The sequence below is a fragment of the Typopeltis vanoorti genome, chromosome 2 (assembly GCF_054136105.1).
Source record: "Typopeltis vanoorti isolate ZY-2024b chromosome 2, IOZ_Tvanoo_1.0, whole genome shotgun sequence".
Lineage (NCBI taxonomy): Eukaryota > Metazoa > Arthropoda > Arachnida > Uropygi > Thelyphonidae > Typopeltis > Typopeltis vanoorti.
The window spans coordinates 158617431-158634606 of NC_143550.1; the positions used below are offsets into that span (position 1 = coordinate 158617431).

Consider the following 17176-nt stretch of genomic DNA (forward strand, 5'->3'; position numbering starts at 1 on the left):
TTCCTTCATCCCTGCAACTGCTGTATTGCAAAAGAGTCTTCCCAATGTTGTTTCCCAAGGAATACAATATATATAGTCTTTCAAATGAAATATAAACGAGTTCCTCCTTTCCCAACCCACTACCCATATATGGTATTAATGTACTATAGGTTGATCAACCAATCTCTCATGTTATGGGCTCGAATTAAAAAAAAAAAAAAAAAAAAATGCAAAGACGTGAAACAGCAACACCTTTTGCATGGTAGTATCAGCAATTGCTTCAATATAAGTAACTTACAATGTAAGTTATGTCATAAGTTACTTCAGGGTTGGGTTCCTGTACCCTCCCTTTCTTTCTGATGGGTGATGCCTTGCTTAGCATGCTCAACACACTGTTATCATTATTCAACTCAGGAACCAATTTCTGCTCCATTTGAGGGTACAGCAGTAAAACAATTGTTTGCAGGCTGGTTACCAGAGAGTGTGAGGGACTGAATTCACTGGTAATGCATCTTTTGGAGGCTTCCTGATCATCTTGTGAATAACCCTGCTGCTAGGTCATGCTTGGAGGGAGACTGGGTCAATTGCATGTAGGGGGCACTGTCCGAGGCCACACTTGGACTGGAGTCTGGGCACTCCCTGTGTGTGTGTGAGTTTTATACACAAGTCCCTCACCCTAGCTGCATGCCCCTACTCTTTATGTTTCCTGAATCAACCACTCTACACATGAAAGTTGGTCATAAAAAGACTAGTATTTTAACTGCAGATAGAAGAAAATCTCCCATACAAAATAACAAAAACAAAATCTAAAAATATGATAAATTACTACACAATCATAATAACTTCTTTTATGCAATATTAGAGGGATGCCAAATTAGGACTTGAGGTCTTTTGTCCATTACAAAATAATTGTTTCAGTTGCTCATTTTCACATGTAGACTGAAACAATTAGTTGTGCTCTGAAGATGCTTGTGTGACATCCAGTGAAATATAAGCTAGACATTCTTTTATACTTTAGTGTTTTATTTTGGTGTTGTAATACCATTAAAACAAGTATATAGATATATACACAGTCTTGCCATAAATACTATTAAAACTTCCACACATTCCCTACACTGCCCACAGAATTGTGCTAGCCAGTTCCATTAGTGGTGATGTGCACAGCCAACATTTGTGTGTATATCTGTAGAGAAAGAGTTGTCTATCTGCATGAGTTAACATGCTGTGGAGAGATTATAAGAACTGTTTAGCTGTAATAGCACTTCACAATGAATGGAATGTAGCCACCTGTTATTTTTACACACTAAAAACACTCAGGATCAGCTGGATGTTTTTGTACTGGACTATTAATCATTATAATAATACAGAAGACGTATCCGACAACCAAAGAACAGGTTGATACATTAGGATGAACCAGCTTGTGAGGGCTGTGGAGGCATGCCTCTGCCATAATGCTGTGAGAACACAGAAAGTGGTGTCACAGAGAACAATGTCACATGTACTAGCTGATGACTTGGGGATGAGAGCCTGTCATCATTCTACTGGAGGGTGATAAAACTCAAGGCACTTCTCCAGTGGTATATGAACAACAAACACGGAGATATCATATTCACAGATGAGACGGTTTTCACCATTGAAGAGCTGTTTAACTGCCAGACGATTAGGTATATGGTCCAGATGTTCACACAGAATGTGTCATACCACCCAGGATTCAGAGAGGTTATCATCCTGCATCAGTGTTGGTTTGTTGAGGGAGGGGAGATGTATCAATGGTATCCAAGTTGCAGCTCTCCAAGAAAGGGGTCAAAACCTCTGCCAAAATGTATCACAACACCATACTGGAATCAGTGGTATGCCCCCCCCCTGAACAACTCCTTGTTTCATGGTAGGTAGTGGACCTTCTAAAAGGACTCAGTTTCTGCAAGCAAAGTGAGGACCACACAACAGTGGTTGGAGGCAAATGTGACCAACACATATCATCATCTGATTGGCTGTCTGGAAGTCGCAATCCAAATCTGTTCAAGAGAATAGCCTTCAAAAAATGACACCCCCAGCATTGCCAGCCTGAAGGTGGATTTGGACCTAGCAGTGACAGTGTTTACATAGAATGTTGTGCATGCCTCCATCGATATATGGCCTCACCGACTTCGTGTGTGTGTGAAAGCAAATGAGGAACATTTTGAACATTGAGTGTTGCTATATTCATGTTATACATGTGGTTTGTATGTGTTGAAAGTTGTAAATGATTTACTAATAGATTAAAGGTTTATATGCTGTTCAAGTTTTAACAGTATTTATGCCTAGACTAGATATATATGTATATATGTATGATAATCTAAACCTGAGTATTTTCTTTCAGTTCGTAGTTTTGAAAGTAAGAATAAAACTAAATTTTCTCTTGATAGGTTGAGAGTAATAAATATGACTTTTTACAAGATCGTAATGGTCAGATTATACTGTTTATTACACGTATGACTGATGCTGATGTAGGATATTATATGTGCCATGCTGTGAATGAACATGGGGAAGCTCGCCAGAAAATAAAACTATTGATTGCAGGTATGGTAAAAAAAATAAAATAAAATAAATCTTTGCTTTTATAATACATTATTTGTATCATTTCTACTGCATTACTGTTTACTTTTCCTCCCTCCCACCTTCACCCAATAATGAGCACAAACTGCAAACATATATATAGTTAATGATGCTGTTTTATTTTCTACCCGGTTTGGAAATTTCTATTATTGCTTTATATTTATTATGAAACGATGGAAATTTGAGTATTTGTATTCCTTTGTTTATATCAAGATCACTGTTTTTAGAAGGGGTGAATTTTCTATAAGTCCATTTATAGATATAATTATTTAAGAGTTATATTCAAATATAGTATTCTTTTATCCACATGAAGAATTATTTAATTTTAGAGCCACCTGTGTTTATTAAGCGCCTTGAAGAAACAAGCATCATGATAAGGGGTGGAGGAAAATTGACTTGCCGTGTAACTGGAACACCATATCCTAAGATAAAATGGTTTAAAGATTGGCATCCCATTTGTGACTCTAGCAGAATTAAAATTACTTGGGAGGAACCTGACAAATGTACACTTACTCTTAACTCTTCAATTTTGAAGGATGGAGGCCTTTATACTTGTTCTGCATCAAATATTGCTGGAAATGCCTCTACATCTGCAATGCTTACAATAGAAGGTAAGGTTGAAATTTTAGTAATATTTCAGTTCAAATTTAATAATATTATTACTAATAAATTTCTGCCTTATCTCAAAATCATTAGGAGGGTTTTTTTTTTTTTTTGCCACTCCTGCTCACAAATGTTGTACACTGATCACTTTTTTTTTCAGTTGCATCAATGGACTATAGTTAAATAATCCGTAAACTGTATTCCAAACATGATACTTTTTCAAGCTATTTCAGGCATCCATTAAGCAAAGTGATAGTCTCACAATGCTGTGATGAAAATCATCTACCCTAAAATCATCTGCCACCTACCTACTTTCATAAAGGGATGCAAACCTGCAGCTGTTAGTTGGAAAGTGGAGACAATATCTCCTTTGCCGACCAGGCTAGTTAATATTATTTGTTTTACTAATCATAACAGTTTCTTTCTACACTGAACACTGATTTCTTGATTGATATATATATATATATATATATGAGGTGTGGCTATTAATTTATTATTATTATTACAATTGCACAACTGAATTGTAAACCCCTTCAACATACTCCCCTCTTCTATCTATACACCGTTGCATACGAATTTTCCATTGTTGGAAGCAGTGCTGCAAGTCATCAGGTGTTATCTGCTTTAGTAGTGCTGCCATTTTCTCCTTTACCTCATCCACTGAACTGAAAGTGGGTGCCCTTCAATGCGGATTTCAACTTTGGAAAAAGGTAAAATTCGCATGGAGCTAAGTTCAGTGAGTAAGGTGGATGGTCCAACACAAGAGTGATGTATTTGAATGGATTGAAAGTTAGGTATCTTGAGAAAGTGTTGTTCAGTGAAAGTTTGGAAGTGCAGAGTCAGTTTTTGTTATTATTATTATTGTTATTATTATTAACACCATACCTCCATGGAGTCAAAGACTCATTTTTAATCATATCAAACAATCCCTTCTCCTATTCTATGAAAAATTTCTTCCACATTAACCTGGTAACAACCCCTTACCAACTTAAATATCTCAATCATATCCCTCTCTTTCTCCTATTCTCGAGGATTTGCAAACTAAATTCCTTAAATTCTGTCTTCATATCCCACATCCCAAAGACCAGTTACTACTTCAGTCAGTCTTCTCTGAAACCCTTTCCAGTATATCCTCATCAGCATGAAAACCAGAGGACCAAATCTGTGCACAATAATCCATATAAAGTCTGATCAAGGCCTTATACAGTGGAACCACTTCATTTCTACAAGTTAAAGTCTTCTGCATCATTGCTATAATCTGATGTAATGACTTCATAACTTGTGCAGCATGAACTCTGAACTTCAGATCCTTGTCAACCACTACTCCAAAGGCTCTTGTCACCTCAACTTGTCCAAAATTTCCTCACAAAGTATATACTTTGCATTCCATTGTTGCCTACCAAATTTCAGAACCTTGCACTTTGCAACATTTGAACTGACAGTTCCATACTGTTGCCCACTCATACAATCTGTCCATCATGTCCTCCTGTAAGTCCACAACATCCACTTGATTCCTCATCACTCTCCCAAGTTTTGCATAATCTGCAAACAGTTGTATATCACCAGGTAAACACATCCCACTACCATTAATATACAAATTAAATAAACAGTGGTCTCAAAACACATCCCTGCAGCACACCACTAGTGACTTTCATCTTCTAGGATACTGCACCCCCCCCATACACAGCTTGCTGATAACTATCTGACATCCAGTTGCTTATCCAACTAACTAAATCATCATTCAGTCCCATCTGCTGCAGTTTAATTACCAACTTATGAAATCTATCAAAAACCTTTGGAAAAGCTAGTATATCAGTGTATAGGCATTTCCTTTTCTAATACATTCTTTACCTTCTTATAATACATTAGCAAGTTGCTTAAACATGATCCCCTTATAATAAACCCATACACATAATTGATGTATTTAACAAGCACAGAGAATACTGCTGCTATCAGCTCACTTTTGTATCGTAGCCCACACCAACATCTCCAGCACCTTAACTACAACTCCAGATATACAGATCAGCCTATAATTTGGAGATTTAGCCTTATCATCATGTTTGTGAAGGGGAACAATTTTATCTTCCATTCACTCCTTTGAAACTTATGCTATTACAGAACTCTTGTTAAACAAGTAGGCCAAGGATGATGCTAACTCCCTGGAAAATTCACTTCAAAAAACCTTATTGGCATCTAGCTTATTTAACTTCTCATATACCTCTTGCTCACTCACAAGTAAGTTTTCTCTCATTTTCATTCACTTGAGCTTCTGATTTCCAACTGAGGATGAAACACCATGATGAACTGCTCACTAAATACCTCAACTGTGTCCTCTACAGCAGTTACCAATCTACCACTTTCATTTATTCACATCATCTTGCCATAATCATTCTTTTTTTTAATTGCTGCATATCTAAAAAATTTGTTAGGGTTTTTCTTGGCCTGATTTGCTAATTTTTGCTCATACTGCACTTTTGTTGTCCTGGCCATCTGAGTCACTCTCCTCACCTGCTCTTTATACTCTTTGTGCAGCTGAGTGTTACCATTATGCAGCCTCTAAAGTGCCTTCTTCTTCCAGATTTCATGCTTAAACCCCTCATTCATTCACTTGACACTTACCTTATTCAGCGTTTTGATTTTTGGAATACATTCACTCATCATCGTCAAATTCCTGATATATATACTCTCAATGGGTGTACAGGATATGATAGTACTACATGAAAAATTTACATCATTACTAACTTCCTATCTACAATTTTCCTCCAATGTTAAATGTCAAGCCTCCAATATTATCAGGTCTTATATTTCTGTCTTCTAAGACACTTTTTACTATTTCAATCCACCTATATCTTGGTCTTCCTCTGGATCGTTTCCCTGCCAACCTTGCAGAGAACACTTGTTTTGCTAATCTTTCCTCGTCCATTCTATTTAAGTGACCATACCACCTGAGATTACCTCTGCTAATGCATTCCTGGATGCTGACAATATCAAGTTCTTTCCTGATATCCTTGATTTTAATATGATATTGCCATTAATGCCATCTGTTCATGCACATAATCTTTCTCAGAACTCTCATATCTGCAGTCTCTAGTCTTTGGTCAAGTGTTTTTAATTCTAACTCGGCTCTCAGATCCATAAGTTAAAATTGGTTTAAACACTGTCTTGTATACAGCTAATTTAGTGTTTTGGCTAATTTCTCTCTTATTCTATATATATTTATTCAGTTGACTTGCTACCATACCAGCTTTGTTAATTCTGTTGTCTATTTCCATATTTAATTTACCATCTTCACTAAAAATCGTGCCTAAGTAGCTGAAATGTTTTACTTGTTCTATAAGTTCTCCATTCACAATGTAGTTGATATTTTTAACGTTTCTGCCTATTTTCATTGTCTTTGTCTTTTTAATGCTGACCTTCATACCATATCTATTACAACAGTTATTCAATTTAGTCAGGGACTCTTGCAGACTTGTAGCGGATTTATTTAGAAGTATAACATCATCCACATAAAGCAAACAGCCGAGATTAACACCTCTAATTTTGATATCATGTTTAATACCACTTTCCTTCATAATGTGATCCATATAGATAATGAATAACAGAGAGGATAATGTACATCCTTGTCTGACACCAGATTTAACATTAAATCATCTTCCTGTACTTCCTTCAGTTCTAACTGCTGACTTATAACTTAAATAAAGACTAAGTATTGCTTGATATAATGCCCTATTAACACCATACAACTGTAGCGTTTGGAATAGTTTCTCTCCTAGCACCTTGTCATATGCCTTTAGATTGACAAAACTTAAATACAGATCTTTGCTATATTTGAAAAGTCAAATCCCATGACTTTTCAAATATTTGTCGTAAAATGATGATCTGATCCTGACAGCCTCTGTTTGGCCTGAATCCAGCTTGTTCTTCACCAAGCTTTTCTTCTGCAATTCTTCTCAACCATTTAACAAGTATACTTGCATAGATCTTGCCAGGAACACTCAGTAGAGAAATATCTCTGTAATTCTCACATTCAGTTTTATTCATTGGAGCTCTACTCCAATCATCTCGAATTCATCCCTCTGTCCAGGCCTTCTGATCTATGCAGTGCAGCCACTGTACGACTTTTATACCTCCATACTTGAGCATTTCTGGTCGAATATCATCTACTCCTGCCTTTCCACATTTCAGGCTTTTAATGACTTTTTCTACTTCAAGTATGGATATGTATTCCTGACTGCATGCCTGTTGAGTGTTTTTTACCACTGTGCTGTCATCACTGCTTGTTTCATTTAGCAATTTTTCGAAGTAATTACTCTATACTTCAAGGATATCTTTTTTCTCCTGTTTTCATGTCACCTTTATCATCTCTAACTCCTTTTACAGCATTCTTTCCTCAATTTCTAAGCTTCTTCAACAACCTCCAACAACCTTCCTTCCTTCAACAACCTTCAACAGAATATCTTACCACCATCTTGATATTTATTTTCTGTTGTCTTGCCAATATCCTACCATGACTTTTGTTTAGCCAATTTTACACAGTGTTTAGCTTTCTTATATTTTTCTCTGTATTCTCTAAGAGCACAAGCTGACTTATTTGCCAGGAGCTTTTGATATGTTTTCTTCTTTTCCTTCACTTCCTCTTTAACTTCATGTGTCCACCATGTAGTTCTGATTTTTCTATCCTTGCAGACAACCTCACCACATACCTCTCTGGCTGAATCAATCAGTGTTTTCTTCAGGGCTGGCCACTGAATCGCCAAGGTTTTGTTCTGGTTCTCATTTTTTTTTTTCAATAATCTTTGTGTATTTTAGTCTACAGTTCACATCTGAGAGCTGCTCAACTTTTATTCGCTTTAAAACTTTCTTACATGGACTATTGTTCTCAGATTTGGTCCCCAGGAATTCAAGGGGATAAATTAACTGTGGAAAGAATACAAAGACGAATGACAAAGATGGTTTCAGGACTGTACAAGGATAGTTATGAGGATCAGCTGAGAGAATGTGGACTGCAGAGTTTGGTGGATAGAAGAAGGAGAGGTTATATGATTGAGACTTTTAAACTGTTGAGAGGTGGTTACAGGGTTGACACTGGGGAGTTCTTTCGCTTGGTTGAACAGCAGGAAGGAGTGATGACAAGAGGCCATCCCTGGAAGTTACGAAAGGAAACTGTGAGCAAGAGGGTAAGGAGTGGTTTCATTGTGTGGAGGGTGGTTGATCCGTGGAATGCATTGCCTGATGGAGTGGTGGGAGCGAGAACGGTCAGTGAGTTTAAAGAGTGGTATGATAGACTTTGTGTTTCTCAGGGGAGGACCTCCCCTCGATGAGTCTTGACAGACTTTATGTCTTAGGAGGGACCTCCCTCGATGAGTCTTTTGACTCCTTGGAGGCCTGAATAATAATAATAAAAATAAAAATAAATGTCTTTCTTTTCAATATGAAATTCAATTTTATCCTGCTCAAGACTAAATAGTGATCACTTCCAATTTCAAATCCTCTGTACACTCTGGTGTCCTGCACCAGGGAGAAAACATCACTATCAACAATAACATAGTCAATGAGACTTTTGTTATTCCTTGCCTCTTCTCTCCATGTGAATTTGTGCACATTTTTATGTTGGAGCATGGTGTTAGTAATAACCAGTCCATGTCCTGAGCAGAAATCCAACAGGTATTTATTTTCCATTATTATTAGCTTTGCTCTTTTCTGCAAATTTTCTCAAAACATTTTTGTATGTCTGACAATCATTTCCTAATCTGCTGTTTAGATCCCCAACAAGGACCAACGTTTCCTTTCTCATTGTGTCAGTTGCTTTCTCTAAAGCCTCAAAAAATTCCTCCACTTCTACCTTAGTAGAACCTTCTGTGGGACCACATTCACACATTGATGCCATTAAGTGTATTCTTTGTTATTTTTCAAGCAGCATTTATTTCTTTTCTGCTCAACTTCACTTCATACTATACCCTAATCTGTCTCCAAAGCTTCTCATAATCAGCCTTGTATTTCAACACCTTTATCTTTCCTCTCAGAAGTATTAATTGTGGCTAGCCAGGCTAGGTGATCACTTCATAATCACTCTCACAAACTGGAGGAAAGTGTGAAACCCCACTAACGGTCACATCTTCTGATTTAATGATCAGATTTAAAACTCTCAATCCTTGGATGCACTCCTTTACATACTGCCTAAGATAATTGTCTCTCAAGAACTCAAGATATTCATTTTCAGTATTCCCAAATACTATCTGTTCATTCCAATCTATAATGCCATAATTAAAGTCACCCATAACAATCATCTATAGCAACATCCAACGAAATATCTCTTCCTGTCCACGTCCACCTTACGCTATTATGCCTCAAAACTGTTGTTACTATTTCCATCTTTCTGTCTTATGTGGGCATAATTCTAGTAGCAAGGCTTATACGTTGGTCAAACATAACTGGTAATTAGTTTACGGAATTAACAATGCATATAAAGTATATTAATTAAAGATAACTTTGATAAATAACTTCTATATTTCAGCAACGTCATGCTGCCATCTTCAGGAACATAAAGATATGGTATATGCACGCAGGCACTAACAAAAGCAAATGAGGAAGAAAGTAAGAAACTAATATTGTTCCTAAAGTCCTAATGGTGCCCTCTGGTGGGCTAATTTGGTTGTCTTGGCAGTTGGGATGAAGTTCTCAAAATGTAGGTCTCCCAAATTTGTTGAGGTTAGGAACGTTTTTTAGAGATGCTGAAGATTCCTTGAATAATCTTTCGTATTTAAACTTGCTGTGGTGTATTATTTTTGTTTTCTTCCAACGAATTCTATGGTGAGTATCTAAGGCATGGTCAGCCAGCCCAGAGCGGCTGTACTGGTGAAACCGGATGTAGTCTTTGTGTTCTGAAATCCTGATATTTGTTGTTCTGCCTGTTTGTCCAAAGTAGGACAATTTGCAGCTGCAAGGGACCTTTCTTACTTTCTTCCTCATTTGCTTTTGTTAGTGCTTGCGTGCACATACCATATCTTTATGTTCCTGAAGATGGCAGCGTGACGTTGCCAAAATATAGAAGTTATTTATTAAAGTTATCTTTAATTAATATACTTTATATGCGTTGTTAATTCCGTAAACTAATTACCAGTTATGTGGGCATAATTCCCATGCTAATCATATCTATCTCCATTTCAATCAGTAGCATTCCACCTCCCTTCTTGTGCTTTCTGTCCTTGAAAAAAACATTGTACTGCCCTTCCTTTTTATTCCCATTAGGATATCATCCTCATTCTACCATGTTTCACTTATTCCAATTATTTGTGGGTAAATAAACTCAATCAGTGAAACAATTTCATTTCCCTTATTTCTAATGCTCCTGGCATTTCTAAATGAACATATCAGTTCACTTTTAGGTCTATAATCAGTCCTACCCAAGTCACCTGTTGGTTGTGATTTCCCAATCACACCTACCCTTGCCCAGTGACTTTTTTTTTTATCATTGCTTATCCCATATATATCTCCTGATTATATATCACTACTACTTCCAACATCCACTCTCCAAATGCTGTGTCTTCCTCTTCATTGCCAGCTTCCTCTGTCTCTCTGTTCTTTTTTTTAATTTATGTCAGGAAGTGAGAGGAAAACTGTATAAGCATGTGGTTAACAGAGGCCCTATGCTCTGTTGGGAGTGAAGAGGATAAGTAAAGTGAGTATGCGATTAGCAGGGAGAGCAGTAAATGGATGAAATGGGTTGCCAGAAGCCATTGTGAGTGCTTTGTGGGTGAAGGAGTTAAAGAAGTATAATAGGCATTTTGTGAATAATAATTAGTGGATTATTATTATTCATCATTTATTATAATTTTATCAGCCATCTCCATGGAGTCCTTAGAAAGCTTTCTCCTATTCTTAGTAGGGCCACATGATCACTCTCTCTCTCTCTCTCTCTCTCTCTCTCCTGCTGGTTGTAAAAGTGACAATTCATTCTCTAATGCTATGAAAATCAACCTTATTGATGAAAGAAGAACATGGAAAAGAGGAGCAAATGAAGAAGAAAGGTTAAGATATAAAACTTTGGATAAAAGAATCAAACAGTTATGTAAAAGATTGAAAGAAAATTGGATAAATAGGCAGTGCACTGAGATAGAAAAATTACAAAATAGGAACAAAACCAGAGAAGCATTCCTGAAAGTGAAAGAACTTAACGGAAAAGCAAAATGTACACAGCCTAATAACATCAAGGACAAAGATAGAAACATACTCATTGATAAGGAAAGATGGGTGGAGTATTTATCAGATCTCTATGATAATGGTAACATGTTAGATGATTCATGACACCTTAAGTTAAATGTAACAACAGATACCACTCTACCCACAAGAAAGGTGGTAGAACACGTAATTAAGAATCTTCCTAATAATAAATCCCCTGGGTGTGATAATATTCCAGCTGAGCTGCTGAAAGCTTTGACTGGTAATAATAACAACTATTTAGTTGGAATCCATTCAGGACATCTATAAAACAATACAATTACCTGAAGTTTTTACATCTATCTGCATAAATTCCAAATAAATATAATGCACAAAATTGCAAGGATTACAGAACTGTGAACCTAATATCCTATGCATCTAAAATTATTTTAACCATTGTTAACAAACAAATTGAAAGAGCCATAAGCGGTGAATTGAGTGAATAACAGAAAGGCTTCAGAAGAGGAATGGGAACCATTAACCCCGCTACCGGCCAAGACGTCAGAGTTATCATGTATGCGAAATGCATATTAAAATTGTAATACCATTGAAATATATGATGGATACGAAGTGTATGAGGATGCGTATTTGATCCATAATAGCCGGTGAGGTGGTTAATGCTATCCTGGAACTAAAAATACTAATAGAAAGATCATTTGAAAGAAATAGGAACATTTACATATGCTTCATAGACTTTCAGAAGGCTTTTGACTGGGTAAAACATAATAAAATGTTCAATATATTAGATAAATTAGACATAGAAGATCATGTACAGTACTTAAGATTATAAAAATGATTTACACCAAACAGAAAATGCAGCTGTTTAATGATGAGACTTCTATAGTGAAAATAAAAAGAGGAGTTAGACAAGGTTGTATCCTTTCACCAAATCTATTTAATATCTATAGTGAGACAGTAATGAAAAAGATTGAAAAACAAAAAAATAGGAATTAGTATCAGTGGTATAAAATACAACAATCTTAGATATGCTGATGATACCATTCTAATAGCAGAAAACAGAAACAAATTAATCAAATTACTGCAGCTACTAATTGAAGAGGGTAAAGAATTTTGATTAAATATTGATGCAGAAAAGACCAAATTTATGAAAATCTCAAAAGAAAGCAGATCCGAGCCAGAAATATTCATAAATAATATGAAAATTGAACATACAACAGAATACAAATATTTAGGCACCTACTTTACTGCAAATGGAAAGCAAGATAAAGAAATAAAAATAAGAACAGCCATAGCTAAAGATGCATTCTGGAAAAATAAAGATCTGCTCAGAAGTTCTGTGAGTATCGAGACAAAGAAAAGAATGATAAGAACATTAGTGTGGCCAATTTTCACATATGGAAGTGAGACCTGGATATTCAAGACGAGAGTAAGGCAACAGATAATGGCCTTTGAAATGTGATGCTATAGGAGAGCTCTGAAAATCCTATGGACAGAACATGTGACAAATACAGTCCTACAGAGAATGAGAACACAGAGATCTTTATTACAGGAAATGATCCAGAGAAAGATGAGATTGTCAGGACATGTACTGAGAGGTTCAGCAGAACATTTTAGAAGGAAAAATTATAGGAAAAGGATCAAGAGGTAAAAAATGAAGGACATGGCTTGAAGATACAAGATCATGGACAGGATCACATGGCTATGCAGAAACAAAAAGGAAAGCCACCAACAGAGAGAACTGGAAGGACATGGTGCTGCACCCTCTCACTGAGGAAGCTACATGAAGAAGAAGAAGAAGAATGCTATGAAATCTCCTAGAATTATTCCACTTCTTGCACTCATTAAGTGAATTTGTTTTCAAACATATACTTGCTATCTGTTAATCTCCCTGTTGATTCCATGGAGGTTACCAAATAATAATAATAATAATAATCTCTTTCACATTGTTAGGTTTACAGAGCCCTTATTAAATATTTTGTTCTGCTTACCTCAAACTCACACTATACACTACAAATTCTTTCACCCATTGTACTGCTGCAAGCAGTACAATGGATGAAATGGTTTTTAAGTGTATGATAGTCACCTGCCTTATAAGTCCTTTGTAATTCTATATCAATTTCTTCTGCCTTTAATTATACCATGTAGACTTAGAGGACAAATAGGCATGTTGGTACGACCAGGTATGTTCCCTCCACCACATGCTCCTAAGACAGTTGTCCTTCAATAAATCCAAAATTCAGTTCCCTTATTACCACATGCTGTCTTCTCTACCTAGTATATATCTCTACACCCTATGTCCAAAAAGAAACCGAACTTTTCGAAAATAGAAGTAACTAGTGCCGCCACCTGTTGTATCTTTTTGTTGTCGAAAGCGGCAACCTTCATTACTGTTGTCTCAACTGTTTATGACATTTGTTTCATTAGAACCGAGTTATAGTGCCAAGAGTGACAGTGTGTTTTAACGAACGATCAGAAAATGAGTTTCAAACAGAGAGCTGCGATTGACTTGTGTTAAACTTGGTAAACGTTTTACCGAAACACATCAAATGCTTCAAAAAGCATATGGTGATTAATACTTATCCCTTACTCAAGTTTACGAGTGGTTTAAGCGATTTCAATGTGGTCATGAGATGCTTGAGGACAACGAAAAGCCGGGCCATCCAAAAACTGGACTGAGCGAAGTTAACATCCAAAAAGTGCTTGATTTCATCAAAGAAAACCCAAACTCCATGAGATTGATTTAAGATGAATTGGGGATTCCAAAATCAACTGTGCACAACATTTTGACTGACAGTTTGGGCCTTCGTAAATTGATTTCGCGATTTTTTTCCTCACAAGTTGACTGACAACCAAAAAATGTATCGAATTGAACACTGCAAGTTCAATTCAATACATTTTTTCGATACAAAACTTCCTTGAAACAATCATTACCGTGACTATCGTTTCAAGTTTCTGGTTACTGAACTTCTGTTCTTTCAGATGAGTGGAGACCACTAGAAGATGGGAATCCGAAAAAAAGTCGCTTGGAGAAGTCAAAAGTAAAGACAATACTGATTTGTTTCTACAATTCCAAGGGTATTATCTACTAAGAATTCATTCTGCCTGGCCAAATGGTCAATGGTGAGTTTTATCTTGAAGTTTTGAAGCAATTGATAGCAAGAATTCGTCGCGTACAGCATGAATATCGTGATGCAGGCAGCTGGTCAGTTTTGCATGATAATGCACCATCTCATTGTTCAAACATTATGAGACAGTTTTTGAGCAAAACCAAGTTTGTGTGTTGGATCACTCGCTGTATTCACCTGATTTACCACCCCATGACTTCTTTCTCTTTCCCTGACTTCATTTGCCAATGAAAGGAAAGCAATATGAAACTATTGAAAACGTTCAAGCAGCATTAACCCCGACCCTCAACAGTATCCAAAAACCAATATAAAAAACATTTAATGAATTAATTGACCACTCCAAATGCTGTTTCGAAGCTGAGGAAGAGTATATTGATTGAAATAAATGATTTGAATAATTATAATTGGCCTGTGTTTTATTTTTTATCAAAAGTACGGTTTCTTTTTGGACAGAGGATGTATGATTGAAGTTTTCCATAATGTAACATTTCCTGTTCATCACCATTTACATTTCCTGGTCTCTAGCAAGCAACATTTCACTAAATATCTTGTCTTATAAACATCTATTATTATTATTATTATTGTTGTTGTTGTTACATAACAGCTCCAGCGATTCCAAAGACTAATCGAGGGAGGGCACCTATTCTACAACTCTCTGTCTCCACCACTCAATCCACCAACTAAAATGAACCACAATTATCATCTACTCCAATGCCATATATAGCCCCCCCACCACCACCACTAGTATTTTCACAGACAATCACAGACGTTTATGCACACGGTGGAATGCAAATCCATAGCGTTTTGGCTAGAGAACGAATACACTAACCACTTGGCCAACCAGGCTAGCATGTTGTCTATCTATTTCACACCATATATTTTCAAAGCCAGTAGTGTTATTTTCACTCTGGGTTGATTCTCAACATTGAGAGGAAACAGTTCATCTCTTATCATGAATAACACTTTACTACCACATTCACCTTCCCTATCCTGCCAAAATATGCTGTACTTTTCGATTTCTATCCCTGTTAGAACATCCTCCTCAGTCGACCAAGTTTCAGTGATACCAACAACCTTTGAGAGACTGAGTCAATCACAAACTCATTCTCTTTATTCCTAGTACTCCTAGCATTTGTATACAGAAAAACCAGTGCATTTCCAGTATTCCTTATGGCCATTATTACTCCCCTCATACTCCACCTGGCATTGTAATATAGTGTACACCCTCTCATTTCCCAAGCCATTATCCCAACATGAGGCTGTCTCTGCTACATTCCACCTGTACAATTCTAGTTTCCCTACCCAGACACACTCACTTGCCCAGAAAACAATACTCTTTCAAAATGCCTGACTCTTTCTGTATTCATTTGTAATCCATCTCTTGCATGCATGCTCACTGTCTTTCCTTGGACACATTTCTGCTGCACTTTTCCTATCATCAACCTTAAATCTCACTCTACATGATTCAAGCTACCTCTCAGGTCATTTGTCCCAACCATTGCTGTCATCTCCTCCACATTTTCATCCCTCTTCACTACCATTGCTACATTCTCTATCATTTCACCAGGCAATTCCTCTGGAACTCTACTCTGTACATTCTGAATCATCAAATCTCCATATATGACACTCTTAAACAGATTCACTCATCCTTCTCTCACTGGCATCCCTGACTCTTATAGCTTCCAATCTCTCTTGGTTTCTCTCTTTCCCTCCCATCTCTCTATCCCTTACTTCCACACTCTCTCAGCTTTTTGCAATTTCCTCTCTTCCACTGTCTCTCGCCTTCCTCTCTCTCTCCCTTGTTCTCTGATGCAATTCTCTTACACATAGTCTTGTTCTGACAAAGAGTCAGAACAAGAATTCTGAATGAAGACTGCTACACTGCCCAAGGGTAAATCAATATGTATGTCTGTAATATTCTCTTCACCCTCCAACACACTACTGGTATCCACAAATAGACACCCATTTCCAAAACTCTGCCTCTACTGCCACTAAATTCTGAGATTGAGATACTCATGTCTCCCAGCACTTCCACTGGCTACATTTCATGCATATACATTTAATATGTATTTTATTAAAATATGTACAATCCAAAATGAACTATAAAATAGTGTATTAACACGATGAATTAATTGTAAATAACAGTTAAATGCAATAAATTCATAGAACATGAATAAATAATAAATGTAAACCTAATGTAACATTTGAGCTTGTTCAACAATAATTAGGTTCTTTATATGTGGTTTTATATTACTTAATTTCAAATGTAAATTTGGCTCCAAAGTGAGTCTTGTTCTACAACAGTTTTTAAGTACAGCACCGGATTTTTTGCCAGCTGCAGAAGCTATGGCTAAAATTGTTAGTTCCAGGAAAGGCTGAAGATGTAGGACTGCCCAAGAAGGGAAATGTGATCACGTTTGGATATCTGAGTTTGTCAAAAGTTAAGGGAAGTGACATGAGATTATCTTTCTTTTGAGGAATTCGACACAATTAAATTTGATAGCATTGAAATTGGCGAGGCTGTCATCTCCCTATTAAAGTATAGCAAGAAAATCACAGTTTAGGGATTGGTTATGTTAGATCTTGAGGCTCCTGATAATTGAGCACTTTGGTGGCGGTCAAATGAAAGGAGGAAAGTATATGTTCATCAATGAAGCAATGGATAGAATTTGAAGTTAGTGAGAAGTAATTTATGT

At 36.6% G+C, this 17176-nt stretch overlaps 1 protein-coding gene across 1 annotated transcript in view; it reads left to right on the forward strand.

Moving 5' to 3' along the window:
- The window catches only part of LOC150109564 (protein Obscurin-like), a 1271613-nt gene that overhangs the window by 1029873 nt on the left and 224564 nt on the right, over positions 1–17176 (forward strand). Inside the window, exons 77-78 of the mRNA XM_090402667.1 lie at positions 2385–2538; positions 2904–3185. Of these exons, the coding sequence (XP_090258793.1) occupies positions 2385–2538; positions 2904–3185 (436 nt within the window). The remainder of the gene's footprint in view (positions 1–2384; positions 2539–2903; positions 3186–17176) is intronic.